Here is an 18,604-nt window from a genome sequence, read left to right on the forward strand (position 1 = left end):
AAGTAAAAAGTTTAAGCATCTAAATCATTAATATAGTTTTGATGTCAACTGTAATTAAGCCAGCGACCGATTCTACTAACAAAATGTCACTTTAGCGCAATCGAATCGAAGCGTAATCGTTGCCGTTTATCCGTTTTTCTTACGCTTTAATTTAATTATTATCGACTTTTGGCATAAAAGTTAACAATTAATTATCAGCCTGTAAATCTCCCACTGCTGGGCTAAGGCCGAAGTAAGTACAATTAAGTTTGGCTTAAATATAACGGTATATGTTAACATCATATCGGTTCGGTTTCGATCCGAATAAATATAGAGTAGTCAAAGTTGAATTGGAATTGAATAAGGAATGTATCGTAATCATTATAGATTAGAATTAATAGTTTTTTTTTATATAAGCCGGATGGGGCATCAGCGGAGCGTACACAAGTTACATCAATAGATGAATTATTTTGTATTTCGCGTCAATTTACGTACAGAACTTCCACAAACGATAGAAATCCCATAGACCCGAATTGAACTTTGTAAGTCCACCAGGCTGAGTTTTTTTAAATAATATCTGACTGTCTAACCGTTTTTTTTATGTGTGATTTTAGTTTGCTACTTTTTACTTTGACAATGTTGGTAACATAATGCTGGTACTCATAATGTTCTCGAACATGTCCTTATTTTACAAAGTTTTCGTATAACGGTGAGCCATATTAGAGGCACTCCGATGATGGCTTCTGAGGTATTATGGGCAACTTATCTATCCACTAAATCACTCGGTTCCATAGCTTCCTAACCGAATTAGATTTCTTCGTTTAAACTTAAGCTCGTTCGTTAACAGCATTTTGGTCTAACTGACTACTATTATTTGACGTTTCATATTTAATATTATATATTTTATAATAGTGTGAACTTTTTATGTTATTACGTGTTATTTGTAATTACTTTATTATCAGTTAAAATAAAAATATTAAAAAAAAAATATGGTCAGAGATTTTTCTCTTTGTGTAGAATATAATATTATATTAGTAAATGGATAATTTTGGATAATTTTTTTTTTTTAAGTTAGAAATATTAGCGTTTACAAAAACTTTATTTTATTAACAAACAATTACTTGTTAACAAATATATTTGCGTGCCTATCGTGGGCGAAATGTATTAGAGACTTACAAAGAAGTCATAACATCTGTAAAACTGTGTTTCATGCAAATAAATGATTATTATTATATTATTAAAAAAAAGTAAAGTAAAGTAAATACGAGTTCTCGTGTCAACTGAATAAATCGCAATGAGTATAAACTGTTGATGGTGACGACTTCGATCACGGTGACTATACTCAACGCATACTGGACAATTGGGCAAGAAATCTTATAAAATGCTCACTCTACAATCCAAATCCGACACGATATAGCTTGGGCGCAGGAACAAAGGCTTTACTTGTTGGATATTAAACCATTTTACCTCAGGGCTGCTATTAAAAAAATCTTAATAAAAACTTAATAACATTTTACTAATCTCACTCGCAGTTTCCACCAACCCGCATTGGAGCAGCGTGGTGGAATAAGCTCCAAACCTTCTCTTCAAAAAGAGGAGAGGAGGCCTTTAGCCTAGCAGTGGGACATTCACAGGCTTTTACGGTACTCGGAGTTTGAACCCAAAGCCTTGGAACCTGTAGCTTTATAAACTCGCCACTAGACCAACGAGGAACCAATTTTACTATTAATATTGTTTTAAGACATAATGCAACAAGGTATCGCAGTCTAATAATGACATTCAACCATCATTAATCTTTAGAAAATTTGCATAAACAGACACTTTAACGATTTTATTTATAGATATATAGATAAGTAAGCTATTATATTTAAATGTGGCACAGAAGTGTGCCCTTTGTGTGACGAACGCTGTATTTAGATCAATGTTAATGCGTTTCTCATAAATTATAATTGGTATTTTGTTTTGAAACGAACGAACATTATAGTGTTTGTTATTTCCATTGCTGTTACAATATTTACGAATCATGTAACAGTACTAGAACAGCCTTTGAATGCTGGGCTTAGGCCTCCTCTACCTTGGAGAATGTTTGGAGCTTATTCCACCAAGCTGCTCCAATGCGGCTTGGTGGAATACACATGTAGCAGAATTTCACTGAAATTCCACGCATGCAGGTTTCCTCACGATGTTTTCCTTTACCGTAAAGCACGAGATGAATTATAATAACAAATTAAGAAAATTCAGTGGTGCTTGCCCGGGTTTGAACCCACGATCATCGGTTAAGATTCACGATTTCTTACCACTGGGCCATCTCGGCTTAAGATAGAATTATATTTTTATTAAAGACTTTGTCTGCGTTCATGTACATATGTCAAGTTGAATAAACAACAAACAAAGAAGCAAACTAATATTGTGTCCCTTTGATCAATTTCGTCTACAACGGTCATTCTCAAAGACTAACCAGCTGCTTAGGTAGGTATGATAATACTCGTAGTATTATCATCGTGCGCGTGTCTTTTCCTAGCTCCGTTCTATTACAAATTAAATTTTTATGGGCCCGTCGAAGTGGGGACCTCATTAAATGCAGCCGAGCAGGCTAGCCAATACGCTATCAAGTTTGTTTACTATTATACATAATTATACTTTAATAACAATAATATATGTTCACACTTCATCACCACACGAGAACACACATAAATCGGAAGTTATTCTAAGACATGTATCCGGCAGCAACGTAGTTCGTTCTCTTCCCTTCCTTCCAACTTTATATTTAATATTTATCAATACATACAAAAGCGGTAAAATTCAATTTTATATCTCAAACCTATATATTGGTTTTAATTAAATCTTAGTGTGAACTAATTGCTTTTTAAAAGAGTTATAGCCTGTTATAAACTACACCTCACATATATATGAATGTGGATATACAATATAATGATCATATTGACATAGTCACATAACCCTAGTGAATAATTAATTTTATATATTATATACATTTAATATAATGTTTATTTATGTTGTTTTATCTGTATTATCTCTTTCCTTTTGTGATACCTGTAATTTTTAATTTATTTATATTACCTATTTCGTGTAAGTGTGCCATCGCCGTGTAAATAAAATAAATGAATAAGTATATCCTTTAACTAGGCCCACGCTTTTGCAGGTTGTATAGTTAATTAAAGCCAGTAACAGTAACAGCCTGTAAATGTCCCACTGCTGGGCTAAGGCCTCCTCTCCCTTTTTGAGGAGAAGGTTTGGAGCTTATTCCACCACGCTGCTCCAATGCGGGTTGGTGATCCAGTGCTGATAAATAATTAACTGACTGAATAAGAGTGCCATAGCAGCGTTCACGGTCGCAGATCTACAGTGAAGCTAATGAGCACCAGTTACGTCAGTACGCTCGAGTTTGAATACAAAAGCTTCGATTAAGATTCATATGTATTAGGCTATTTCGATTTAGCGATCTGCGCCAAATGAATCTACGAGACGTACTCACGATTTTTTTTTAAATATTTCATCATATATGTACTATGTCTGACGCAATAAATCTATGGATATTATTATTACCTGTTTGATTAAAAAGCGTGGCGTTAGTTCTTAATTTGTATACATGATATGGACATTTAATTTTATTTATGTAGTTTTATTTGCTGCAAGTTACTAATGAGCTTATCGGTTTTGTTCCGTAGGGTACATTTCGAATCACTAGTAGCTTTACATTTAATTCTTATAACTGACTTACTTAATGATAACTTACTTGAATAAAATATATTTTTTAAGCTCCCCAGATTAAAATATCTGCTTCTGTAATATCCATTATGTTCCAAAAAAAGATATACTAAGATAACTCATGTGTCTGACTAACTTACTAAAGTACCAAACCACCTTAAACTTAAAATAATAAATACAGCAAGTAAAGTAAGATGCGATAAAGAGTGTGTTATACAATTTATTACCCTTTATCGATCTCGGTTAAGCTAAATGCGCGGATACAGTTAAACGCTCCGCGCGTGACCCGAAGATTAACCTCAATGTCACAGCGCAGACGTGCAACTTTATATTAATTTTATACAAATATATTGTCCTTGCCTTTATAAAACGTTTTGCAATCTAAGTGCGTTAATTAACTTTTAAGTAATTATATCGATTACCGATATTTATAATTACTTTAAAGTAAAAAATATGTATTTTAGATCAACGATTTTTTTTTACGCTTTTTTCATAAGAAATAATAATTTAAGCTTCATTTAGGTATTTGTTCAATTGATAATATTTGTTCTTTTTTATTTAAAATAGTTCGAAAACCTTTCAAATAGGCCACCTGATGAAAGGTGGTCTTCCATAGACATTGGTTCTATAAAATGTAATCCAACACTAACATTTTCAATGCGCCACATTTACACACCACAGAGCCAAAACTTCTACTTTAAAGTATATTAAAATAACAAATATATTTTATATTTATTATATCTGTAACAAGAATAACTTGAGACGATCGCAAGTTGACGTAGTTCTAAGCGTACCAAAGCTCTTACGAAACTTCGGCGCACTATTGTCTTGAATTTGATTTCTTAATACCGACAAGGATTATCTGTACTTCAATGTACTTTATATTTATTATATAACAATTTAAAACAATTCCATATTTATATTTGCCTTAAAGGCTGATTTAGATAAAGATGTAAACTCGCCTTGAGAGTTAAACGATCGCCTCCAGGCCATTTCAAAAACAAATGTATTGTGAATAACGTTTGAAAGGATAAATCCCGGTTATATATTTTTTTTCTTGTGTCGAGTGTTTCATTTCGAAGTGGATTTCGGACGAGTAATAATCAACGTAAATATAAAGTTTTTATAACATTGATTAAAGATTTTGAATTTGGCTTAAAATTTTCTCCATGTATTCTGTAATTACGAAGATAGTTTATTGTATACTGTAATCTATGTCTGAAATTTGTAAAGGATATTTTATTATATCTCCTACAAAATTCTATTATTTCTACAAAATTGAAAAACTTGTACATCATCTAAGTAAAAATAGTATTTATTGTGTTGATTAAGTGTACCTATATAATTACACTATTATTATATACCATATTATTATATACCAAACTAAGACTTACGAGGCTCAACTGTAATATAATTAATATCTGGTGGGCGCTAGCCATTAATCATTGTTAATCAAAATTTGTATGACTATAATCTTATGGAAATATATTAAGGAAAAATTTATCCATTAAGCATATGTCGAACAGGACAGATAGACGGCCGTGCCGACGTTATTTATTATGAAGGAGTACGATAAGCCTAGTTAGTCAGGCCTATTTATGGCGACACCTGCCTGCTGGAGCCATTGATGTAAGATTACGCTAGAAGTGGCATGTCCATTGGTTAGGAGCGATCTGTGGAGCTATAAAACGTTACAGTAATTATAGTATACGGTATAAACAAACATATATATTCTTTAAAAAAAGTGCAAGTTTTTTTTATATAGTATTAGTATTTTTTATATATAGGTAGGTGGACGATAAATGATGGTGAGTAGTCACCAACGCCCATAGACATCGCCAATGCACCACCAACCTTGGAAATTAAGATGTTATGTCCCTTGTGCCTTTAATTACTCTGGCTCACTCACCCTTTAAACCGAAACACAACAATACCAAGTGCTGCTGTTTTGTGGTATAATATCTGATGAGTGGGTGGTACCTACCCAGACGAGCTTGCACAAAGCCCTACCACCAGTAAAATACATAATAACTATTGCTAATCTTTATATAAAATTCTTCTATAATTTATACACTCTTATGTCGCTGAACTGCTCCTATGCGGCTGGATTAATTTTCATGCTTTTAACGTGTACTAAAATCGATTATATTTTATTTTAGCCGTCCAAAGTCGAGACGGGCAGCTAGTTATACAATATAAAGTAAAAAGTTTTTTCACAATTTTTTGCACAACTCTAAAGGTATTTTTTAAAACATAATAATTTATTTAACTATAGAAAAAAAATTGAACATAATCATTCATTTTCGGCACTGTAAATTCTTCGTCGTTTCTAAATTCATCGTAGTTCTGCGAGATAACTAGACCAACAGCGGACGCTTGTTATTTCATTAATGAGCTACAGTCCCTGTTTTCTTGTGGGCTTTTATTTAACTTCACCTGTCAGTAAATTTGAAGCAGTTTCACTCTGAATGAGCTGAAAATTTGAATTTTGGTTTTTTTTTCGAATTAAGCTTATATAATATATTATATTATGTCTTATATCAAAATGATATACCGTGATCATAATCTTAAAATGGCGATTTAACTGCTCGTAAATGCCTATTTATATATGCAATTAAAAGCACATTACAACTTGTTAAAAAAAAAAACAAAATACACCCAATTTTTATTGAAGGCATTTATTTATTTTTCGAAACGCCCACCATCAAATAGGTCTCTGGGACAAATAACCAGTATTGTTGGAATTTACCACGACACAAAGCTGAGCCAGCCAACCGTACGGCACGCCTTGACTTTATTCTAGTTAAAATTTTCGCACTTTGTGAGTTCATCTATCTATCAATCAAGTATTTACAAATACATCGATACATATATACAAGTATATTACAACATAATATAACTGAAGTCTAAATAACAAAAAGTCCAATTAAACAACACAAACATTTACCGATATATAAATTATCTAAGCAAGTTTTCGACATGAAATATTAGATCAGCCGTCACTTAGGCTGATTCATTGTGTTGAATCATAAATCAACGAATCGTTGAATCATAAATCAGTGAGCAAATCGATGGTTTGCCTGACAGTACAATACAGTAGTATTTAGGAGAGGTTTGGTTAAATGTAGGGCTGGCACATTACTTGTTAACTATCAACTAATAATACATTATTCAGGCTACAATATATATATTTTAAATCAAATCGGGAGCTTAGTTGGATAAACAGTTATCCAAGTAAACTCACACGAGCAATGGCTTTTAAATCGTCATGTTATACTACTGAATTAAATGTAAAGCTACCGCCGGTTCGAAATGTAGATTGTACCGCGAAGATTTTTCAAACTATTTGTCGGAATATACATTCAGACAAATAGTTTGAAAAATCTTTCATTAAAAATATTTCATTGAAAGTATACACTTTCAATGAAATATTAACAATGTCCAATAACAATGATATAGAGATAGAGGTTTTCTTGGAGCTTTAATGAGCCCAGCGCAAAAATAATCATCAAAATCGAGTTATAAGCAATTACAGCGAATTATAAGCGAAAATACACATATAAGGGTATTGAGAACCTCATTTTTCTAAATCAGCTAAAAATAAGTTACCCTTTTTTGAAGACTTAAAAAGACGCTGCGGTATTTAATAGTTTGACCAGAAGCGAGGGCAGCGACTTCCGATTCATCTTCCTCGTGATAGTAAAGTGTGTGGAATTCACGGCTGTCTTACAAACAGAACCCTTCAGGCGAGTTTCGTACAATGTTTCAATTCAGACGGATGAATTGCTTAGGATTGCGTACGAGGCAAACAAATAAATATTCATTTTGTATATAGATAACTAACTGACCCACCTGACCCACGGGTAGAATATGACTCCGATATTTAGAGTACCCTACAGAAAACGCTTAAAAACAAAAAAAAAGGAATTATATTTTTTTAGAGCAGACACCATCACAACAAGGCACACACATTCATTTTATGTATAGATAATTACAGTAGCTTATTACCTTATGACCTTCTAAAACGTTGATCAATGAAGCATTGACGGATTGATCTGTTCCGAATAATCGAAAACACGATTATTATCGTAGATTACTCTTGTATTTAATTATTGCGGAGGATGCTGGTCTTATTCAAGATCATTTGTCAGTGTGTTGTAATGACCAGTGTTATATGTACTCGTGTAACTTTGTGTTGTGTTCTATTAAGTCATGCTCACTTAATTCGTATATACAAATTGTATATAACGATTGAATCGTCTACGAGACCCGAATTGATTCGAATATTGGAATATTATCTCGTGATAATTATATACACTAGTAATATACATAGGCCATATGTAAAACAACTTCCCATCGTGGTCCATTAAACTCTATCTTGCGATTCGTATAAAATGCGTATACAGACAGATATATCCACGGATCTAATTACAGTATTTAAAATTGTACATACATATGTCTCAATCCGAGCTATTTATTAGTTTAATGAATCTGTAACAACTCCAAATAAGATTTAAATTAATGAATGATTTTCAATATCAGGTTTAAGACATAATTAATAATGATTGCTACAAAACCACAATCATGTCGCCAGCGACCTTCCGAGTGTTAATCAATGTATCATATATCATATACACCGCTGGCTAGCAGTTTGTGACCAACTTTAGTAATAAAAAAAGCTTTTAAATTACAATATAAAATAAATTATCTTGTTCTTGTTAACGAATTCTGTATTCAAAGCTTCAGTGAAGTGTCGTCTCAAACTAGCTTACTTCAGTTATTTTTATAATACAATATGTGTCAGTACAATCATAGTACAATACCATACGGTATTCTTTTATGGGGTAAAATGCTGCTGACATTGAAACAACTTTTGTATTAAAAACTGCCATATGGACGGACTATTTGTTATTTAAGAGCCAGTCTGTCTCAGAGATATAAATAAATTCAAATCAAAATATATTTTATTCAAGTAGGTAATTTGAGAGTATTTTTCTAGACATTTTACAAAATTTAATTAAATTCAAAACTGCCACCCGTTCGGAATGTAGTTACTACCGAGAAGAACCGGCAAGAAACGCGGTAGTTAATCTTTTTTGACAATCAAATTACATAGATAATTAAATACAATTGAGTTATTATTTATCCCATAAGAAAATCAACAAATATCTGAACAATTGTTTAATTTTTTTAGTATTTTGGATTTAACAATAATTTTTAAATATTCCTCAATACTAATGACGAAATATATAGGCGAGCAGATATGTTTCTTATTTTACTTTTATTTAAATACACTGATTTCTGTAATACAGGTCCTTGAGCCCAGCTCAGAAATCAGGGACTTCATTATAATTTGTTACTTTTTATGTGAATAAAGATTATTATAATATTATATTTAAAGATAATCCAATTGGTCAGATATTGTCAAACTTTTGGCCAGCGGTGGACACGGACAACAAGCGGTCAAACAGATTACGGAACTTCTGTTATTAGTAAATTAATCTGTTGTCTGTATTCCTTTGTGCTTCAAGAAACATATACTATCTTTATACAAAATATCTTGGTTAACTTTATGTGAAGTTGTTTTCAGCTAATGATATAGAGAATGATATAATGAATACTTACAGTTTAAGTCAGCTTGCGTGAAGATGACTATTATACATAAACGAATTGGCATAAGACATTTGTTTTTGAACAAATGAGGCATTGAAACGCGTACCAATCATTAGCTCTCAAAAACTATGTTATTTCACCACCGTCACCTTTTTACCACAGAACTGCGAGGCATCGAAAATACGTACGTATTACGTACGTATTTAAGACACGTACGAAACGATTTGCTTCCTTGTTTTTGATATGCACCTCTGAAATACACTACCGTTTACTCCACCACCTACAATATAGGTACCTTCAAGTCAAGAGGGAATAGGCATATTTTAAGCAAGCGCGCTCCCCTTACACTGTATCTTCACTTCACTTTCCATCAAGTGTGATACCAGTTAAGTGCTAGCCTATATACATAAAAAAAAGAAAAAAAAGATTCAGCCAGGACTACGCTTTATATGTAGGTTCGAACAGACGGCAATATCTATTTACTTACTCTGAATAATTCAAAGGGGAGGTAGGAAATCTGTTATGATGATGAAGGATGAGATGCAGGGCTACTTGATTTCTAAGACATGGGCGAGAAATACGAATATATATTATTTTGTGTAATACAGAAAAAAAAACAAACCAACTAACACAACTTACCTATTTATAATATAGGAATTATTAAGTAGACAATAAATATATCGAGAGCTGCCCTACAAAATGAGTCGTTATTCATTAGTCAGGCGGGGCACAGATAATTGAAAAATATTTGTACATTTAAAACAAAATGACAGACTATGATTGGTTGATCGTGACCCGAACTGTCACGCTGTGAAGTGACCAATAGAAGTGCGTTATTGTTGCGGTGAACGCAAGGTTAGGTGACATTTGATTGATAGAACAGTGGCATTTGAAACTAGCTGGGACGGCGACTTCATTCGCAGCTTTCGACGAGAGCTTCTGTTTGTAGAGCTATTATCTGTCTTTTATTAAAATATATTAAGTGGTTTCGAATAAATATAAATATTTGAACAAAGTCCCTCTTTGCTGTCATGTTTGGTGGCATTTGGCAAATGGGTCACCTGATGGTCAGTGGTCACTACCGCCCATAGACATTGGCGCTGTAAGTAATATTAACTGTATAAGATACAGTCGCCAATGCGCCACTAACCTTGGGAACTAAAATGTTATGTTTTTGTGCCTATAGTTTCAAAAGCTTACTCATCATCCAAACCGGAATACAAAGACTAGCGGTTTATATTTCTACTGGTAAACTTCCCCTTAGGTGGTCCATGTGCCCAGTTTCTTTTCCAGGCTAGCATTATAAAAATTGTATTAATTCAATATATTATTATACTTAATAATATACTTATGCAAAATTCTTAAACCATAAATAACGTATAGTCAATTAAAGTAAGGTCTAAATACGTCAACTAAAATCTAGATTTGGAACTTGATTCATTTATCACTAGCTGTCACATTAAATAAGTTCACAAGAAATGGTGCAAGTAATGTAAGAAAAAAAGGGTAGGAGTAAAAAAACAAGCAACACCACTTTTAAAAGCTCTTAAAGATTTTTTTATTTTTATAGTATAAATATTTATTTAAAACAAGTTAATTTATAATATATTATGTGTATGTGACCTACTCTACCCACCAGATAGTGAATCCTCTTTAAAATTACTTATCACTTGAACTATTTGTCACTTTAAAACTACACAACAACAATGGAATCTATCAAGGAGTCTCTGGCTGCAATGACCGACTTATTCAACAGCCGTATGAATGAATTCCAGCAAGACTTACAGAGGACAACAACACCTGCGACTGTGCCTTCTCTTTCATCGGAGTTCAATTCTTTTAAGTCTTTTGTTCTCACTGCACTAAGTGGACTTCAGCGACAAATTGAGTTTCTCGCCAGGGAAATGGATCGGACTGAAATGCAGAGACGTCGAAAAGTGCTTCTTTTCCATGGTGTTAGCGAAGAGAGATCCGAGGATGCCACTGCTCGCGTTACCAGCCTTGTTGCGGAGCACTTGGCCTTGCCAAATTTTTCTACCAGCAGTATCAAATCTTGTCATCGCTTGGGAAGACCTTTGGACAGCAAGCCCAGACCTATAGTGGTCAAATTTACCGAGACTGCTATTAGGGATAAGGTCTGGTTCGCCAAAACGAAGTTGAAGGGCACCGGTGTCACAGAGTCAGAGTTCCTGACGAAAAGCCGACACAATGTGTTTTTGGAGGCCAGGAAGCGGTTCGGCATCAACAAGTGTTGGACACGAGACGGTTTGATACACATTATCGCCCCAGATGGATCTAGACATCGTGCCGAATGTTTATCTGATCTTGACTCGATTTCAACTTGTAAGTCCCCAGTCCAAAAAATTCCCATCACAAACACTAGCGATAAAGTTGTATTGCAGAGGTCAAAGCGCGTAGTTAAGAAATAGTTATTTTATATTTATCTTTCTTCTTATTATTGTTTGTTTTTCTATAATTTTAAAATTATTTCTCTGTCTACCTGCTTTCGATTTAATTTTTGTGTTGTGTAAAACTATTTACGAATCTATTTAGTTAAAAGTTAACGTCATTCTGACGTTTGTCAATCAGGCGCCATAGTTTTCTTGCTTTGGATGGTTAGTTTTTTAGTTCTATACTAGACATTTATAAAGATCGTCATCGTCTACTTCATTTTCATATTCGATATAGATAGATAATAGATAAATATAGATATAATATAATAATATTCCTTTTTAGTAAAAATTGTTGTTATGGCAGCCTGATAAATATCTGATTTTTTTTTTTTTTTGTTAATGTTAGTTTTTAATGTTATTATTGTTTCTATTTTGTTATGTTTGTGTTTAAGTGATTATTCCTAGGCAATTGGCGGGTGAGTGTTCATATGAAATTAATTAACGTATAATTATTCATTTACCTATTTTTATTTTGTAATTATAGAATTAATATATATTATTATTATCTTACATATATATTTTATATATTTATCTTTATATTTTTACTTATTTTATTTGCTGAATATTTAATTTAAAAATGTCTAGAAACAATGACGATTTGGACGAAACTTTTCTTTCTTTTTCTTCTGATGGATTGAGCAGTAATGACAGCTTTCATAGTATCCCTTCGCTCGGTGAAACTATAAATTCTTTATTCTCAGACTGTCTAAAATATTTTAATGTTATCCATATTAATGCTCAGAGTATTCCTGCACATTATCCTGATATGTTATCATCATTCGATTGCAATAAAATACATGCTATCCTCGTATCTGAGTCCTGGCTTAAACCCTGCTTACCTTCTACTTCCTACTCTCTTCCTGGATTTCATTTGATCCGTAACGACCGTGTAGGTCGGGCAGGTGGTGGAGTGGCGATCTATCTCCGTTCTCACATTCCATTTTCAATTATAAGTCAATCGACACCTCTGTCCGTTGAAGGGGCTGAACACCTTTTTATTGAGGTTATCTTTGGTCATATTAAGATGTTATTAGGTGTTTACTATAGTCCTAACCTCACGGTCGATTACTTTTCATCATTTGAAATCCTTCTAGAGCAATTTAAACCGTTGTATGCCCATACCATTCTTATGGGAGATTTTAATACATGTCTCTTAAAAAATGACCATCGCTCTAGTCTGTTGAAATCTGTACTGAATAGTGCAGATTTACAAATCCTACCCCTATCTGCTACTCATTCCTTCCCTAACTCTATCCCTTCTCTTCTCGACTTAATTTTGGTCTCTTCCGTTGATCATGTTGAAAAGCATGGGCAGTGCTCCGCCCTTGCTTTTTCATATCATGATCTTCTTTATCTTTCCTATAAAATCAAACCACCCAAAGCAAAATCGAGAATTCTTCTGCAGCGTAATTTTGGTGGAATGGATTTGAATAGTCTGCGGGAGGATGCTGCCAACATTGATTGGAGTGTTATTTTAAATGTTGATACAGTCAATGAGCAAGTTACAGTTTTTAATTCCCTATTAACTCAACTGTATGATTTACATGCACCAATTCGTCCTGTCCGGCTAAAACACCTTCCTGCACCTTGGCTCACCCCAGAAATAAAGAAGCTCCAAGTAAGAAAGAATATTGCCAAGGCTAAGTATAGGTGTAATCCGACTGACACAAATCGCGACAAGTATCTGAAGGTTCGCAATCGCTGCAACATGCTATGTAGAGATAGTCAACGACGCCATATCCATAAATCTATAGCTGAGGAAGAGGAGTCAGCTAGAGTCTGGAAATTTCTCAAGTCCTTAGGAGTTGGAAAATCATCTAAAAATATAAATACTCACAATATTAATTTAAATGAATTAAATAATCATTTTTCGTCCTCTCAAACTTTCGACACTGCTGTGAAGTCTAATACTTTAAAAGAAATTTCTGCTAAATCAACTTCTGAAAATTCTCCTTTTTTCTTTAGTCAATTTACTGATAGTGATGTTAAGAAGAACATTTTAGCAATAAATTCTGATGCTATTGGTTCGGATTGCATTAGTCGTAAGATGATCCTCCCAATCCTAGATATCATAATTCCTGTAGTCACACATATTTTAAACCAATCCATTATCCTTTGTGAATTCCCTGAATCCTGGAAAGACGCACAAGTCATCCCCCTCCCCAAAAAAACAAATCCTTCATCTTACACTGATTATCGTCCTATATCCATTCTCCCTTTCCTGTCTAAAGTACTTGAGCGCCTTATTCACAATCAATTAAACCAATACCTTTCAAAAAATGTCCTATTGAATCCTTTACAATCTGGCTTTCGTCCTGGTCATAGTACGACTACGGCTCTGATCAAAATAACTGATGACATTAGATTAGGAATGGATAATCAACAGGTTACTGTGTTGACATTATTAGATTTTAGTAATGCTTTCAACACTGTAGACTTTGATATTCTTCTTGCTATTTTGTGTTCTCTTAACATATCTGCTAAAGTAATTGACTGGTTTCATTCTTACTTGTATGGGCGCCGGCAACGGATAAGAGTTCAAGATTCTTTCTCAGAATGGGCTCCTATAACTGCTGGCGTTCCACAAGGTGGCGTGTTGTCTCCCCTCTTGTTTTCGGTCTTTATAAGTACCATCACTTCTCATATATCTTCTCTCTATCACCTGTATGCAGATGATCTTCAGATCTATTCACAAAGTAAAATTGCGAACCTTCCTGAAACTATACATTTAGTTAATAATGATTTATTAAATATTTCTAAGTGGTCTACTGCATTTGGATTACGAGTAAACCCAAATAAAACACAGGTGCTGATTATTGGTAGTTCAAAATTAATTTCTCGTATATCTTTTTCGGATCTCCCGGTTGTACACTTTAACGGTGTTAACATACCGTTCAGTGTTACAGCTAGGAATTTGGGAATTTCCTTTGACCAGCACCTGTCTTGGGAACCACAGATAAGTGAGGTTAGTAAAAAAATTTTTGCAGCCTTTGGCTCCCTTCGAAGGTTACGCAACTTTCTACCCATCCCTACAAAAATTATGTTAGCACAGTCACTCCTACTACCAATTCTCGATTATGCTGACGCATGTTATCTTGATCTAAAAGAGGAGCAACTTAATAAACTTGAGCGTCTCCAAAATCTTTGCATCCGATTCATATTTGGTCTTCGTAAATATGATCACGTTTCTGAATTTCGTAAAAAGCTCAAGTGGCTCCCAATCCGGCTTCGCAGGAATACTCACATCCTTCAACTTCTGTACTGTATTCTGTTCAATCCGTCTTCTCCTTCATATCTAAAAGAACGTTTTCAATTTCTTAGTTCTTCACATAGCCATAATCTTCGTTCTGAAGAGAATTTGATTTTAAAAATACCACCTCATACAACATCTTTTTATAGTGACTCATTTACAGTCCATTCAATTCGTCTTTGGAACTCTCTTCCACTAGAAGCAAGACGTGCACCAACTATTACTTCTTTTAAAAAAATGATAAAAGAGCACTATCTTGCTTCATGAAGAAATACTGCAATTAAATATTTTATTTATTATGTAAGTATCTATAGTATGTAAATGTATATATTTATAATGTGTATGTATATTATATTATTATATAATTATATATTTATGGAATATTTATTTATGTATCGTATATATACATATATATATTGTATCTATTTTTATTTTTTTTTATGTATTAAATAATTGTACACCCCTACCATCCTATCTCTCTCCTCTACCAAAGGTTGCCTGGAAGAGATCGCTGTTTTAGCGATAAGGCCGCCTATTGTACATTTTTCTTTTCTTTGTTTTGTTTTACTCCTATTATTTTTGTCTATATTGGTGTGCAATAAAGAGTATATAAATAAATAAATAAATGTACATACATATATTTATTTAAATAATATTTTTTATAACTTATTGTTATAAAGCTTTTTTGGAGTCAAAACATATGAGGTCTAACGACTGGATCACGATATGGTCATCTTTATAAAACTTGTGAAGAAAAAGCTACATTTGCACGACTGCATACGCATGCAGTGGTTCCAATAACGCGTCACACGAACTTCGTGTATACCAACGATACTGATGACGCCGAGGGAAATTGATGAAAATAGCACAAAAGACACAACACGGATATTCTGGATGTTATAAAAGCGATTCGAATCGATAGAAATGACTCTATCATGGATAGGCTCTAATTATCAGATTCTCAAAAAATTCACAAATTAATACATATATACTTTATACGCTATATACCTTACAGTTCTAAGATCTAGATCTATTAATAATATAAGGTTAAATCTAATCAGCAAAGGGCGTGTGCACCTCGTGATAGAAGTGAAAACCCAGAAAACGTGACATATGGAAACGTTGCAAAAAAAATCGATCTTGAAATTTTAAGTTTAAATAAAAGTAATCGCATAAGATTAATTGTTTTGTCATACGAGAGAACATGATTTCACGTGATATCAAAGCAAATTAATCGACTTTACAATCGTAAAATATTGAGAAATAGTGGTTACCTTTTAAGATCTAGATATTAAATCAGATCTAAGCTCTAATAATCTGGACAGGCAGCCTTGCTATTTCAAACCGACATGTTTATAGTACACCCTATTAACATGTCTCGCTGAACGATATTTGTAAAGTTACTTTACATTCATTTAGTTAATTGGATAACATTAATTATAGATATAAAAGCGACGTTAATTAACAATCTGTAAATGTCTCGCTGCTAAGAGATGTGGTCAACATTCAGGGTCAATGAAGAAGTAAATTAAATAAACACAAAAACACCGGAGGCGTGTCATTCTGCCAACAAAATTTTAAAATTGTAATTTTTATGATCACCAAAAATCCTTAGATTTAGAATGTCGAATCAAAAATAACGTACATACTTATACGTTATTTTCGAATCAAAGACCCGGACAAATCGGTTGTGGATATTAAATAAAAAGCGTATTCATTCCTTTCGTGGAGAAGGCATGGAACTTCAAATGTATATTCGATGGATGACATTCTCTCATCAAACTTCGAATATGCAAATGTGTAAAAACGACACGTGGTCTTGCAGTAAAAATAATATTATCGAATTTAATTTAACTTTCATTATTTAATTATTAATCTATGAACAGTCATTTTTATTTATATTTTCTATAACTAAAATTAAAATAAAAACAACAAAAATAAGACTTGCAAGAAAAGCAAAGTTATCCCAACGCATGTCGATTAATCTTGTGACTAATTTAATTTTGAATCGCGTTGTTTATCATAAAGCAGTTATATGTTAGAAGTCTCTATAAAAGCTTAATTTTAGTAGAACATTGAAAATATAAGAGTTTCACACTTGTTTACTCAGTAAAGTATTTTCTTTGCTCAAGGCGCTTTCATGTTTGCAGTGAGCGAGTTCTTGCGATGAGCAACGCGTTAATTTCCCGCTGTGAACATTGACAACTTTGACAAGGCCGTTTTAATGTTTTATATTATTTGTAATTGTAGACGCAAATGGGCAATAACATGGTTCCTATAACTGTGTATTTTGTTTATCATTATATTACATTATATATTTTTATATCTGCTTATATTATTAGTAAATGGTATAATATGGTATGGTTGCACACCGCATAGCTAAATACAGTTTAGAATTAAATTTATTTCGGGAATAAATATAATATCACATTATAATTATAATTACTTTATTTGAGTAACCGAATAAAACAACGCCACAACAAAATTATTTCCAATACACAATTAATATTGGCAATGTATTTACTCGTTCAACATTATTGTATTAGACAGTAATAGTTAAACGAAATTGAAATGTCTAACTACACATACTAATATGAGTGCTAACCAAAATTCATAAATATCTTTTCTATTGGCATACTACTGGTGGTAGGGCTTTGTGCAAGCTCGTCTGGGTAGGTACCACCCACTCATCAGATATTCTACCGCAAAACAGCAATACTTGATATTGTTGTGTTCCGGTTTGAAGGGTGAGTGAGCCAGTGTAATTACAGGCACAAGGGACATAAAATCTTAGTTCCCAAGGTTGGTGGCGCATTGGCTATAAGCGATGGTTGACATTTCTTAGAATGCCAATGTCTAAGGGCGTTTGGTGACCACTTACCATCAGGTGGCCCATATGCTCGTCCACCTTCCTATTCTATAAAAAAAAAAAAAAAATGCGATTATAACAAGAGCTAAGATGACATGCCTAGAATACGTGAACTTGAATCTAAGATTGTCCGTTCAAGCCCGAAAAACCCACAGGAACACTGAGTTATCAAGATTTTATAATACGTTTCGTGTTGTGCGGTGGAAGGAAAATTGAGATGAAATCATTTGGGATGATATTATGCCACATGTGTATCCAACCCACTAAATACGTCTAAAGTCGTCTTACAAATCGTCAGTGTGAATTAAACCTAAGCTTGAATTATCATAACTCGATCAAACAATGCTAGTGGGGAGGCGTTGCTTAAAATCACTTGTAACGCATGCATTGTTATGTTGATTTTAAATATTAATATTCTATAATCCATGTTGTAATATTGTTAAGACTGTAGCTGTGTTTACTACTATAAAGTATAATAAAAAATTGCTGTGTCTGTACATACGTACGTACATATACTCTGTTTAAACAACTACAAAAGGGTATATAAATAAATAATTAAATAATAATCTACTGTATTTTTTTTTCGCCGGCATCTAATGGCAACCGGTGGCGCAATAGGTGACCAATGAGCTATCAGATTAAGATCAAATTAGTTAACCTGAGTTTGACCAACGATTTAGAAATTAGATGTAAGAGTTATTAACTAAAGTATTT

General features: G+C 33.2%; 2 protein-coding genes across 2 annotated transcripts in view; one reads left to right on the plus strand and one right to left on the minus strand.

The window, feature by feature from the left end:
* The window catches only part of LOC126777496 (NADPH oxidase 5), a 66,030-nt gene that overhangs the window by 21,241 nt on the left and 26,185 nt on the right, over positions 1–18,604 (minus strand). The gene's annotated exons all lie outside the window — the stretch shown is intronic.
* Positions 10,829–11,948, plus strand: LOC126777585 (uncharacterized). Its single transcript, XM_050500654.1, has one exon. It carries the CDS (start codon positions 11,025–11,027, stop codon positions 11,745–11,747), a length of 723 nt encoding a protein of 240 aa, XP_050356611.1. The 5' UTR covers positions 10,829–11,024; the 3' UTR covers positions 11,748–11,948.

The sequence above is a fragment of the Nymphalis io genome, chromosome 23 (genome assembly GCF_905147045.1).
Source record: "Nymphalis io chromosome 23, ilAglIoxx1.1, whole genome shotgun sequence".
Taxonomy (NCBI): Eukaryota; Metazoa; Arthropoda; class Insecta; order Lepidoptera; family Nymphalidae; genus Nymphalis; species Nymphalis io.